This window comes from Lissotriton vulgaris, chromosome 9 (assembly GCF_964263255.1).
Source record: "Lissotriton vulgaris chromosome 9, aLisVul1.2, whole genome shotgun sequence".
Classification (NCBI taxonomy): Eukaryota; Metazoa; Chordata; class Amphibia; order Caudata; family Salamandridae; genus Lissotriton; species Lissotriton vulgaris.
Genome location: NC_141697.1, coordinates 505,893,675 through 505,908,223, shown reverse-complemented (window position 1 = coordinate 505,908,223; position 14,549 = coordinate 505,893,675). Strand labels below are relative to the sequence as shown.

At 48.2% G+C, this 14,549-nt stretch overlaps 1 protein-coding gene across 1 annotated transcript in view; it reads right to left on the bottom strand.

Annotated features, from left to right (window-relative positions):
* Positions 1 to 4,438, bottom strand: part of PELI2 (pellino E3 ubiquitin protein ligase family member 2) — a 245,404-nt gene extending 240,966 nt beyond the window's left edge. Inside the window, exon 1 of the mRNA XM_086937969.1 lies at positions 4,198 to 4,438. Within this exon, the coding sequence (XP_086794095.1) occupies positions 4,198 to 4,274 (77 nt within the window). The 5' untranslated portion in view covers positions 4,275 to 4,438. The remainder of the gene's footprint in view (positions 1 to 4,197) is intronic.
* Between the last annotated feature and the right edge of the window lie 10,111 nt (positions 4,439 to 14,549).

The window sequence follows — 14,549 nt, the reverse complement described above, 5'->3', positions numbered from 1 at the left end:
CATATTGCTGCTAACATTCAAACGCATTCCTACTTCCACGTGGCATTACTTTAAAGCCCCAAAGGCATCTACAAATTACCTTGGGGGCCCTACCATTATGGATCCATCTAATCTTGAAGATTTTACACGGCCAGAATCTTCCCTGTGGCTCTTGCAGCTCGCAACACCATTTGCCTGAGACCTTTTGTACTCAGCCAACAGCACCACGTCATGGATTCACCAGTCACCACAAAATGAAGACTCTTCTCCCACCATGGAAGACATATACCCTACCCCAAGCCCAGGAACTTTTAACACAGCTTCCCAACTGAGTACCTCAATGAGCAGACCAGAACATTGCAATGACCAGACCATGACCTCCCAGCGCTAGACTCGCTCAGGTATATTTGTATCCAAGCAGGATGGCCAAGTGAGCATACAGCTTGTCGCCGACAAACATGGTGATCAGGAAGTCATTAGATCCAATATCAACAAGACACACTCAGACTTCCATTTTTCCAAGGTTGGTAAGCGGAGTACTATAAGCTCAGTCATAGTAACATTTGTTACTTACAGCACTTAAGAGGCATGAGTGCAGTAGGAAGGACTATGTAAAATGATTTTCTTAATTTTAAAGCACCCAAGCAATGCTAAAATAATCTTCCCCTAGATCCGAGCATATTATAGTACCCAAACCTATAGATGAGCTCAATGACCATAAACAAGGTGTGGCCTTGACCTCCAGACAGTATAGTACCATAGTGGTCAGGTACCTCTTATAACCGTAACAGGCTACCCAAAACATAAACTTCCTGGATCTTTCAAACATCTGTGTATCCTAGTACAGGGCCTTGTGATTGTGACATCTCACTCCACAAACCCCACCTAACTGAGCAAATCCTAACTGAAACTCTCTGCCCAAGAACAACCCTGTACTAAACTCCACCCCCCTACCCCCGGCGAGGACTTACACAGTCGTACAGCTCAACCCTTGCTCCAGTCCTAACATTAAGCCTCCCAGCCAAGATCTCCAAGGCAATGACCTCCAAATACTGAACCTTCCAGACCAAGATTTAAATGGATCCCCTCACACCAAGCATCGCAGCAGAGCTATTTTTGACACCAAGCATCCCAGCATAGTAGCACCAAAACCCCTTACACTGTGGAGGAGTGTGGCTCAATGGTTAGAGCGGCAGACCCTGATGCAGAGTTCTGGCCCGGGACCAGGGTTCAATTCCCGCCTCGGCTGGTCTTGGCTCAATTTCCTCGGACCTGACAATTCTCGCCTCGGTGCCTATTCTAATCATGGGCCCCACGCTGCAACCCTGGGCAATAGCTTGCTTAACCTCCACACCGGCCCCAACAGTGCTAGGATGCCTGGCTTCACCCTGGGGGTGCCCAGGAGTGGACACTTCACAGGGAAAGCCAGGAAGGGTTCCACAGCGGTATGAGTAATAGCGCCAGGAAACCGCTTGGTAGCAGTGCGCTCTACAAATACCTTGACATTTACATTTAAGTCTCGCAGCACAGCACCACTTAACCCCAATCATCCGAACACAGGACCAACGACCAGCAACAGTTCTATGAGCACTGAAAGAGTAACCAGCCCAAGTTCCACCGATAATAACCTTCCAACCCTGAGTCCGCCAGGCCCACCCTAACTCTGAGAATACAAGGCCCACCACAAACCCAGTGCCCACACCCACTACGGAGCCTGCAAGGCCAGGGCCATCTCCACCACTAAGCCTGCCTGACCCAACTCAATCACCAAGCCTGCCAAGCTAGGCCTAACACCAAAACTGAGTCTGCCAGGTCAGAACCAGTGATGCCAGCCACTCCAATACTGCTCACCAAGCCACTGGAGTCAAACTAGCATGGCTGATGAGGGGCGATACCCTGAAACCGGTCCCAGGATGCTTATTTCCAGTCCAGGGAGGACTTGGTCTGCCAGTTCCGGCAGGACTGTTCCCAGAGGGAACAGGGACAAGACTGATTTGCATATGGTTGGGTTTAAACTGGAACGGAATGGGGAAAAACGATGTGTTTAGGCACAGATATCTGTACTGGGGTTAATGTTTGACATTGTTCAACATTCTGTCCATTAATTGTTCTTTTTGCATTTGTCACACCCAACACTGAGCCTGCATGGTCTTGTCCAGCTCCACCACTAATCCTGCCTGAACCAACTCAATCACCGAACCTGCCAAGCTAGGCCTAACCCCAAAACTGAGTCTGCCAGGTCAGAACCAGTGAAGCTAGCCACTCCAAAACCGACCCTCCAAAGTCAGACTAGCCCAACACTAACCTTTTAAAGCCAGGTCGTCCCAACACTGAACCGTCCACTCTGGCCAAACTAACCCAGATGCTCGCAAGTCCAAACTCCCAGGAATGAGCTTCCCAGTCAAGTTTGATAACAGTCTGAGCCAACCCTGTTGCTTTAACAGATACCAAAATATCAAACACCATCTCTTAAATATTAGCATCTTAATAGAAACTGGATAAATGTATTCTAATTGGTGGGCTATCTGTCCCTAATTGCTTAATTTGTTAGTTAGGAGTCAGATTACAGGAAAATCAAACTTTAATACAGTTTTCAGAATCTGGCCATGGGGCGTTTTTGTTTCTCCAACTCTTAATTCTCTGTAACTGAAAAACCCTTCATACCCTGGACTTAATTAAGTACACTATAGTGTTCTCTCTCAACTTAGGCAGTGCTCTATTCAACAGGAAAAAATGTGTGCACCATAAAAGGCGGTCTTGCGTATATACTGCAGCCAGCCTGGTTTCAAATTCCCATAAATATGACCATATCAAACTAGTCACCTCAACTTTATTATGGTTCACACCTGAGCCCAGAACAGTTTATGTAACTGCCTGTTTAACGTAAAAGTTGTTATACCTAAATACCGCTAAACATCTCATGCAGAAACCTGCCATCTCCAGGGACTACAGCATGGTTAAAATTAAAAATAACTACCAACTATTGATCAAATGTTTTGAGAAAAGCTCCTCCACTGCCCACTACTTTTAAGGGCATGCACCCAAGATATGGAACTCATTCTTAGTGTCCATTTAACTCCTCAACTCTTTCAATTTGTTCAAGTTTCCCTTAAATCTCACTTGCTTGTGAAATAACCTGATACTTGATATCCCTACGTATATAGCTGATGCTCCCAGGTTATGTTTTCTGAGCAAGTATCTGTCTAAAAAAAGACCTGTTTTTAGAGGTTTTCAAACTATTTAACTCTTTATTTCGACTTCTGATATTCTTGAGCAAGGATCTTGGAAAGCTGTGACTCTAAAAACTAACTCGGTTACACACACAGTTCATTTCTGTGATATATATATATATATATATATATATATATATATTCTCCGTGTTATATAATGTATTTTAAACTGTGACACCACCTGAGGCTTTGTCTGCTTTTATATAAAATTCCAAAAATAAATCTAATATTGTTCGGTACATACATGTACAGGTGGCAATACCACTCTGGGAACAGTCATCAACCCTACAAGAGTTTGCTAAACTAGGACCATCCAACGTCGAATCTCCCAGTCAGGCAGGTCATTGTAACACTGAAGTCTTCTAAACCTGAACGCCCCAATCTGAGCCTTCCAATCTACCATGCCCATCCCATGTTTCCATCCCCACCAATTCTCCTTGATAGCCCCTTGCAACCCAAAACTTCCCAAACGAAGTCTGTTAATACAGGGCCTCCTAGATACAATACTCCCAACACAGGGCCTCCTACTACCATGCAATTCACGACTGAACTTCCAAATGCATTCTCTACCTTCCTTTTAGATCCCAGCCCAGGTTCTTCCAACATTGAAGCCTGCCCTATGGATCTCCCCGGACTGATCATATCGAACTTAGTAGCTCAGGACGTCCCAACAGAACCATTTCCTACAGGCCCAACAACACTGTCTCCCTCCTGCCCGCCCCAACCCACAGAGCTCCCAGCTCCCCCTCCCCCAAGACTCCTGTTCTAAATATCCGAAAGTCGAAGACGCAGGTCAAGAACTCCCATATTAACACTCCCAAACCAGAACGTCCCGTGACTGCGACTCCCTGGGCTGGACTTACTAACACCATTTAGGCTCACAGTTCGGGGTTTCCCAGGAACAGCGTATCGTGGCGCTGGGCTTCCTACATCAGGACGTGTCCACAACCTCAGACTCTCTCCTCCGCCTCCAGGAGCCCTCACTCACCCCAAAAGCACTAGCTGCCCGTACTGCAGCGGATCCTTGTGCGGCTCACAGGACTCTTCCTGACTGCTGGAAAACATGGAGGCCCGGTTCCGGGCCGACCCCGACCTGAGAGCTATGGAGGGAAATCCTCCTTCAGCTAAGCCCTGCGCCACTGCTCTTGGTATCCGGGGCCTCAATGCAGGCTTCAGCTTGAAACCCCGCGTCCCGCCCCTCCAGCTGCGGCTCCTCCCCTCCCTCGCAGGCGCCTCTCCTCCGGTCGAGGCTCCTCCTCCGCCGCCGTGCCCCTTCGAAGCTGCCCCGCCTCTGGAGGCGCTTCCCTTCCGCCTCTCGGCCGTGACCAACGCACAATGGAGGGACACGGTTCGGCCACCGCACTGCACAGGGCGGCATCTGAAATGTCAAGAAAATGCCCGAACTCGGAGGGTTAAGGGTCAGCCTGCACCGTGGGCGGGGCCAAAAAGTGGACAAACCCTCCGAGCCCGCCCACACTCGGGCCTTGAGTGTAAACAAAGACAGAATGGGAGCTCTGTTAAAGCTACTCGTGACTCAAACCCCCGCTCTGATCTGAGCATTCCAAACCACCGTTTATCCAAATATCTCGATTAATTCCCTACATGCTTGCATTTCTGTCTAAATGACCACCATTCTAAAACATGTAAAAGTCACCATGCTCAAACATAAATATACAGCATATCCCTCTATATGTAAACATTTATTTGTACTATAGATATGTAATTAATTACATGTGTATTGCTTTGTATAAACGTGTATAATGGTATGTTTTAAAAAATATAGATATTTGTTAGTTCTGCTTTAAAAATTTACTTACTACTTATAGTCACATTATTCTAAGTTTTAACATGTGTCTAAGTGACTGCATGAATATGTGCATCTTTTATCATACCTATCTACAATTGCTTTACTATTGAATTACAAAAAATAAAAACATACATTAATTTAAAGAACAACCAAATTGAAAGCCAGAGTTTTATTAAATGCAACTTTAGTCTACATATATTACCTTTCTTATGCATATATTTACCTTTCATGTACTTATGTATCTATATATTTATTCATTCGCTCTAATTCAGAATATCCAATGCATTACCCTATATGTCACCCTACATCTCTCGCATTATATCCTCTACCTCAACTCTGACTCTTCTCAAACCTCATTCTACTACTCTCTCCAATATACTGCCCTATTTCTCACTCTATATCACTCTCATTATATCCTCTACCTCAACTCTCGGATTCATCTCAAACCTCATTCTACTACTCTAGCCAAATCAGGGGCGGCCGGAGGCATGTGCAAGCTGTGCACCTGCACAGGGCCACCAAACCCCAGGGGCCACCATGCCAAAATATATCCTTAATATAATAATCCTCTGAGGATGGATACATATTTGCGTGGCGGCCCCTGGCAGGGATTTGGCGGCCTCCGGCTCTGGTCCACTTCCAAACACCCTGGACTCCCCCTCTTATCTGGCCTTGGAGCTTCGCCCCGCCCAGACCCCCTCTTCCAGGGCCCCCTACCTACGCTCCCTGCCCAGGGCCACCATGAGCCTAGAGCTGCCCCTGAGCCAATGCACTACCCTATTTCTCAACCTATACCTCGATCAATACATCCTCTATCTCCACTGCCTCATTCATCCCAAAACCCATACCACTACTATGATCCTCTAAATAACCCTTTCTAAACTCTTCCCTCCTCTAGCCTTCCTTGCATCATCTCATATCTATTTTAATATTCAGAACTCCCAAACAAGCCTTTCTAAACCCTTCCCTCTGACTCTTCCCACTCCACCTTCCCTTTACTCATCCAAAACCCCCTCCTACTGCTATGAACTCCAAAAAATAGCTGCCCGATCTTAAATTCTAGATCCTTCCCCCTTCTATCCTTCCACTATTCATTTTCAATCCAAATAATAGACTAACGTGTCCAACATTCAAATCAATTTCATATTTCCCTATACTAATTCCCCCACTAATACTGTTTGGGTTCCGGAGTAGCGTCCTACTCACTGAAAAGTGCTTCAACGCCTCATAAGGGGCATCAAGGGCTATATAAATGTAAACCTTTTCCTCTTCTATCCCTCCACTATCCTTCTCAATCAAAATAACTGACAGACATATTCACCGCTCAAATTACTTCCATATTTTACTATACTAATTCACCACTAATCCTTTATGGGTTCAGAAGTAGAGTGCTACTTGCCGAAAAGCCGCTTCAATGCCTCGTCGGGGGGAGTACGCGCTATATAAATGCCATTACATTACAATACAAAAGTGCAAGTATAAAGGGCTATTCGGCCAATGCAGCACAATAAACTGGATCCAAAGAATAAATGGCTCAAGCTCACCTTCCTGCCGCAACCCTGATTGCCACTGCGCTCCACTTTGCCACAGATCAGACCGCGGGTGTCTGCAACGTATGAACCCAGCGCCCAGGACTCAATTTCCCAGAGTCCCCGGGACGCTTTGCAGGCACAGCATCACTCTGCGCTCGGAGGCGCCTTAAATTTGCCGCAGGGCTCCCGCTGAGTGGGACGCGCGCGGGCACGTGCCGGGCGAAACCTGGGCCAAGGGCGGGCCCGTTTGAGCCCGTTAGAGGCTGGGCTGGGCCCCCTCTCTAAGCCCCCGGACAATGTAAAAGGTAACATTTACGTTAGTTCTAATCTGTAGCTTTGCTAATTGTAATTGTTGCGATATGTCACTGCGCAATGGAACAGGAAGGAAAGGAGCGGGAGCAGGGTATGTCGCAGGGACCCTTGATCAATTTATTACAAGAGCTTCCTCAGTTCTGGCACACAAGATATCATTAACGGAACGCCGCCTCTCGATGGACCCAGCATTTTCTAAAAGATTATCCCTGGGGGCCATCCAGAACGCATCCACACCAGACAAACAAGGCCAGATCGATATGGCAATTGTTTTGCAGGAAGAGTCTACAAGCACACAGGCCATCCCAACTCCTTTAAAACCACGGGGCCTAGGGTCTAATTCACTTACTAGCTTAGTTTCAGGGGGGAACAGCTCCTGAGGAGCCCCGCTCACTAGCTGAGCGTTTGAGGGGGGCAACTGTGAAAAGAAAGCGAGGGGCAGCCCGAGCAGGAACTCAACAGAAAGGGAAGAAGGCTAAGAACTGTGTGCAAAGCATTCAGAAGGAGATTGTCATCGATGACCCCGCAATTGCCAATACTTCTCAAGGAGCCCAGCCAGGGGGAATTGCATTAAACAGTTTTGACCCAGTGTTTCAAGTGGGCCCTTTGCAGGCTGATGAATCATTCTGGAGGAAGATGGAGGTCCTCTTAACAGCTTATTTGGAGCCCCTTGGGGACAGACTTAAAGCAATTGAACAGGACTCGGGAAGTCAGAGGGAGTGATAATGTGCACTTTGGGCAGTATTGATGACAAAATAGAGAGGGGTAATCATTTGAAGAAAATAGGAAGGGAGGGTGCAACTGATCTAAACCTTACCGCCATATCCATGACAGATATTGCTGTGCAACTTCCGATGAGAGATAAATCAGGGGGGGAAACGGAAGGTAAGGGAACGACTGATTCTGACAGGTTACAGGGGGTGCTAGGTAACGAGGAGATGGAAAGAAATATTGTAAAGAAATTGCGTCCCCATTTAGATCTACCCCCAGATTGTGCACCATATGTCACCGTCCTGACGGGGGTCCCTGAGTTAAAAGTGGAAGTAGAGGAATAGTACGACCAATTAAAAAATAAAACAATATATTGGCTAAACTGTAATAGACCTCTGCCCCAATAAGCCCACTGTAAAATTCTCTTCGCAAGGAGAGTGAGTTGGGTGAGAAACAGGCAGAAAAATATATTAGGGGATTGTATTGCTGTGAACTTCAAAGATCCTAAAGTAGTACAGTATGTCACTCATGGTCCCCAAGTATGCACAGGATCGAAAATACAGGCACAAGATCTAAGTTCTTTTTACAAGCATGAAAAAAATGGGCCTATCGGAGGGCATTGGGTAGATCAGAAGGGGTGGACGGTGCAGCCAAATAGAGGGCAGGAAAGGGCCCACAGAGATAGGAGTGAGTACCCGGGTAATGATGCTCAGGGAGCATATACACAAGAGAGTCAGGCTGTTCAAATGAGGGAAAGGTATGCTCTCCCGTTGCTTGATAAATATGCACCACTGGGCTGGGGTAGACACCTCAGTGAAGTAGATTGACTACCGAAGGATAAAATAAGTAAGGAAAGGGAGCCACAGCTAAAACCACAAGCAGGGGAGTCCCTAAATTGAGAGCACCTAAATGCGACCCATTTGGCATCATGTAACTTACATCAAGCTAGACCTATCAATCAATCAATCAGGAGTTTGTTAAAGCGCGACTACTCACCCGTAAGGGTCTCAAGGCGCTAGGGGTGGTGGGGGTGGGGGGTGCAGGTTCCATTCCATCAAGGAGGGGGTCTGTCGAAGAGCCAGGTTTTGAGGTTTCTTGCGAAGATGGGGAGCGATGTTGTCTGTCTGAGGTGGAGCGGAAGGGCGTTCCATGCTTTGGCCGCGAGGAAGGAGAAGGAGCGGCCTCCCGATCTGGTCTTTCTGGTGTGGGGGACCACGGCGTAGGAAAGCTGGGCTGATCGTAGGGTCCTTTGGGGTGCGTGGAATTTGAGTCGGCTGTTCAGGTATGCTGGTCCGGTGCCGTGGAGGGCCTTGTGTGCGTGGGTGAGCATCTTAAAGGTGATTCTCGTCTCGACGGGGAGCCAGTGGAGTGTGCGCAGGTGCTGGGAGATGTGGCAGTGTTTTGGCAGGTTGAGGACCAGTCTTGCGGCGGCGTTCTGGATGTTCTGTAGCTTGCGGATGAGGTTTTTGTTTATTCCGGCGTAGAGTGCGTTGCCGTAGTCGAGTCTGCTGGTGACCAGGGCGTGAGTGACTGTCTTTCGGTGTTCGAGGGGGATCCATTTGAAGGTCTTACGAAGGAGGCGGAGGGTGTGGAAGCAGGAAGATGAGACAGAGTTGATCTGGCGGTCCATTTTGAGCTCGGAGTCCAGGATGATTCCCAGGTTGCGTGCGTGGTCTGTGGGGGTTGGCGGGTTTCCGAGGGCGGTGGGCCGCCAGGTGTCGCTCCAGGCGTCGGGGTTAGGGCCCATGATGAGTACTTCTGTTTTGTTGGTGTTTAGTTGAAGGCAGCTGTTTTTCATCCATTTGGCGACGGCTTCCTTGCCTTCTCGAAAGTTGCGTCTGGCGGTGTTGGGCTCGTTGGATAGGGAGAGGATGAGCTGGGTGTCGTCTGCATATGACACGATGTTGAGTCCGTAGGTTCTGACAATGGGGGCAAGTGGAGCCATGTAGACGTTGAAAAGCGTCGGGCTGAGGGAGGAGCCCTGGGGGACTCCGCAGGTGATCGGTGTGGGGTCCGAGAGGAAAGGGGGGAGTCTGACCCGCTGCGTCCTGCCGGAGAGGAAGGAGCAGATCCAGTCGAGGGCCTTGTCCTGGATTCCTGCATCGTAGAGTCTGTGTCTTAGGGTGCGGTGGGAGACTGTGTCGAACGCCGCTGATAGGTCGAGGAGGATGAGGGCTACTGTTTCTCCTTTGTCCAGTAAGGTGCGGATGTCGTCTGTTGCGGCGAGGAGGGCGGTTTCCGTACTGTGGTTTTTTCTGAAGCCGGATTGGGAGGAGTCGAGGATGTTGTGTTCTTCAATGAATGTGGCGAGTTGGCTGTTGATGGCTTTCTCGATGACTTTCGCTGGGAACGGGAACAGGGAGATGGGTCTGTAGTTTTTGAGGTCGGTGGGGTCCGCTGAGGGTTTCTTTAGGAGGGGGTTGACCTTGGCGTGTTTCCAGTCGTCGGGGAACGAGGCGGTCGCCAGGGAGCGGTTGATGGTTTGGCGGAGCATGGGTGCGATGGTGTTGGCGGCTCTGTTGAAGATGTGGTGGGGGCAGGGGTCCGTGGGGGCCCCTGAGTGGATTGACTTCATTGTCTTCAGTGTGTCTTCGGTGGTGAGGGATGTCCAGTCATCAATCGCTGGTTTCCGGGTGTCGGGGGTGGTTGGTGAGGGTTTAGTGTGTTGGTTGTCTTCGTCGAAGTTGTCGTAGATGCTCTTGATTTTGTGGTGGAAAAAGATGCTGAGTTTGTCGCAGAGGTCTTGTGAGGGAGGGATGTCGGTAGACTCGCTGGTGGGTTGGGCGAACTCCTTGATGATGCTGAAGAGTTCCTTGCTGTTGTGTGCGTGGGTGGAGATTCTGTCTTCAATCGCTTTTTTCCTCGTTTCTCTGATGAGTTGATGGTGGGCGTTGGTGGCGGCTCTGAAGTTGTTGTGGGCTTCTGTGGATTTGGTGTTTCTACAGGCCTTTTCAAGGCGGCGGCATGTGCGCCAGGACTCTCGAAGTTCGGTGGTAAACCATCTGGCTTTCTTGGCACGGGTATTGTTTTTCTACAGATACTCAAACATTCAGGGAGCCCATTATGACCGCTGGATGCCCCACCAGTGGTCACTGGAGCACCCTCGAATTAGTGTTTTGGAATGTGGCGGGTCTATCAGCCAAATTCCAAAACACTGAGTGGTTGGAATACATCAACAGATTTAATATAATCTGTGTCCAGGAAACCTGGGAAGTGGAACTGACTAATTTTAATTTAGGGGTCGATTAGGATGGCGGACGGACAGAGTCCGTCTGCCATCCTGTCTGGGGCAGGGACCGTCCGGCACAAGGGCGGAGGTACCATGCCCCGAATTAGGATGCACCCGCCACAGTGGCGGGTGCATCCCACATTTTAACATTGCGGCCGACGGTGCTGAAAGCACCGTCCGCCGCAATGTCAAAGATGCATGTTGTGCGTTTCAAAGCACAACATGACAGGCTCCGCGCGGTGCCTGCCATGTTGTATTCTGAAATGCAGGGGGGTACCATAGGTACCCCCATGTGCGCCCCCCACCCCCTTCACCCTGGGGGCCCGCAACGGGCCCCCAAAGCAAGGACCGTATGCCTTTTCGTGGCGGCATTTCCCTCTGGCCATCCTAATATGGCTGGTGGTGTCTGATAGACACCGCCACCATATTAGACCTTTTCCGCCGCGGTCGCAAGGCGACCGCGGCAGAAAAGCGGCGGACGGTCATCCCGTCCGCCACGGTCCCCCCGCCATTGTAATATGGCGGGGGGAAATAGGTGACAGATGGGCAAGGATGGCGGACGGCCGCCATCCTTATCGGCCCCTTAGTCGGATTTAAATCCTTTGCTGTCCCAGCAGGTAGATCCACGGCAGGTAGAGCAAAGGGTGGTCTCCTAATATGGGTTCACTTGAGTTTGGATGGCGTCTGGAAGGACCTAAATTGGAAATCAAACTGTATGATAGCTGTACAGCTCAAAAGTAAGGACCTCAACTTAACTTTACTCAATTTCTATAATGTGGGAGGATGTAGAGTTGGAGAGCTGGAGGAAAGACTAGGGTCACAGAGAGAGCGGGATCAGGGTGCTACGGCCCCACTGATTTTAATAGCAGGGGATTTAAATTGTCATTTGTGTCCGAAATTGATACAGCTCACGAAAGAATGGACATCCTGTAATGTAGAAGAGGGAGCGAGATTTGATCATACGGCGGAAGGTAGGGAACTAAGTAGGGTGCTGAAAAGCCATAGTATGGAACACTCAATGGATCTGTTACCCATTAAATCTTATAAGCAGGTTAACCCTACTTTTAAAGGAAGAGGACATAGCTCATATATTGATTTTATACTTGTATCCCATCTGTTAAAACAGCAAATTTTGGATTTTACCATTGATTGCAGCGGTTTCAGTGACCATAACCCACTACTAGTGACGGTGGCAGTGACAAGTGTTAGTAAGGTAACAAGGAGGGGGCTAGAAGATATTAGGGAGATGGTTACGGACCAAGGTCGGTGCCTAAAATAGTCCAAACTTAATGGAGATAGTTTTTACAAATCACTTATGGAAGAGGGGAAACAGCACTTAGAGGTGTGTTTAAACTTCGAGGTTAATGGGCCCCCGCTCGTTGAGGCATTTGAAGAGATAGGATGGCTAGTAGATAGCCTAATGCATACAACGGGGCGGGGTAAGAAAAAGATTGAGCCCAAATGGTTTGATAAAGGGTGTTCCCTAGCCCAAAAGAATCTAAGAGCTGCTTTCAAACATAAGCCAAGAGACAATCAAAGGGTAATGTACTGAAGATTAACCTATAAACAGGCAACAAGGCGCCGGAAGAACGCACTCCAAACCCAAACGTGGGAAGATCTTAGAGGAGCGGCATAAAGGAGAGACCTTTCCACTTTTTGGACGATAGTTAATACTCCTTGCTTTCAAGATGGAAATAGCCCACAGATAGCGTCTAATGTGCTCCCTGAAGAGTGGGTGGAACACTTTAAAGGATTATACAAAAGGGGGACCACCGATACCGAGGAGCACGAGGCGAATGGGGGGGGGGTGGGATAGAGGGGCTAGAATTTACACTAGAAGAGATCGTGGGGGGGCATCAAGGGCCTGACCCGAAATAGGGCTCCAGTTCCGGATGGGATCCCGCCGGACCTCTTCTTGAGTAAAGTGGAACTGTGGGGCCCAGTTTTAACAAGAGTGATAAACGCGGCCAAAGTTTCTGGGCTACCTCGCTCATGGTCAACAGCTACAATAGTGCCTATTTTTCAAAAGGGGAGTAGGGATAGCCCCCAGTGTTATCGCCCCATCTCTCTGATAGACGTAACAGTTAAAGTGCTGGGCAGGGCTGTCTTGAATCGCCTGATGAGTTGGGAAGAGGAACATCACATTCTTACCGCTGTCCAGTATGGTTTTCGGGCCTGCAGATCTACGATCGACCAATGCTTAAACTTATATCTATCGGTGACAAAATATACAGTAGCCAATAAGGAAAAGGTTTATCTAGCATTCATGGATCTGGCAGCAGCCTTTGATTGTGTGAACAGGGAGAAGTTGTGGGCCATAATGTCGAACTTAGGGGTAGATGCTGACCTTATTAAGATCCTGAGAGCCCTTCACTGGAACACATCTGCAAAAGTGAGGTACAATTTGGAGGGAGGTAACACCGAGTCCTTCAAGTGTACCAGTGGGGTTAGGCAGGGGTGCATCTTGTCCCCCTTTCTGTTCTCTTTATATATTAATGGCCTAGAACAATCTTTAACCAGACTAAAAGCGGACTCTCCCAGAATAGGAAGCAGACCGATTTCTGTCTTGCTTTATGCAGACAACGCCATCTTGTTGGCACGTACCCCACTTGGACTGCAGCGTCTGATAGACGGGTTTGTAGATTGTAAGACGAGTTTAGATTTATCTGCCAACCTGACCAAATCGTATGTAATGTAGGTGGGGCCCAACAATCTGGGAAAAAATGTTAACTGCAAAATAGGTACAGCAAGCTTAGCGAAGGTACAAACCTTTTCATACCTGGGGAATTTTATTTGATAGGGGCTTACATTTTAAATCACTGGTTGAGGAACGCTGTGATAAGTTAGTATCAAGCTCAGGGGCAATAATGAATTTTGGTCGCAGATTGGGGCGATGGTCACCTGAGCAGATGTTGGCTTTATACAACTCCATTTGTTACGCAAAAGTGGCATATGGAGTAGAACTGTGGGGGATGGTGGAGGTATCCAAATTGCAAATAGAGGAAAATAAATACCTGAGAAGGCTCCTCAAAGTCCCCCAGTGTGTACCTGCTCATATTGTACATGAATAACTGGGCTGTGAGTACCTAGAGGATAGGGTGGGGGGCAGGCCTCTCGTTGTTTGACTAAAGATTTGGGTCAACCCAGAAGCCAGTCTGACAAAACAGATAATTATTGACTGCCTGGGGAGGGAGAAGGGAATGTCCATCCCATGGCTCAAGTACGTGAAGGGTGGTTTTGAAAGCATCGGGTGTGAGGATCTTTTTCTGATGCCATCCTGTATAACAAAACGGGATCAGGTCAGAGTAAAGGAGATGCTTCTCAAACACAAAGCCATAGCACGAGAGGTTAAGGATAGAAACAAACAGTCAGTTAAGGCACATGCTATAGTGAGGTTATGTAGAGGTTTGGAGCCTTACCTTGCCCTGATACATAACGCTCAGGATAGATTTTTATTTACACATTTTAGGCTCAACCTTTTACATCATTTATTAGCCAAGCCGGCGGGTTTTACCAATTCAGTTGAGTCAAAGGGTCCCTGCGGCTGCGATCACCGATCTCCACAGGATACCCTTCATTTTGTATTAATATGCCCATTTTATCTAATGCCCGGGCATCGCTTTTTAATGCATTTGTTTAAAAAGGCCAATATTAGACATGTGAAAGAAGCTTTCGTATTTTTACAGATGGCCCGAGATCCCCTGACTTTATTCTGTGTGATAAACTTTTTAAGAGCATCAACTAAATTA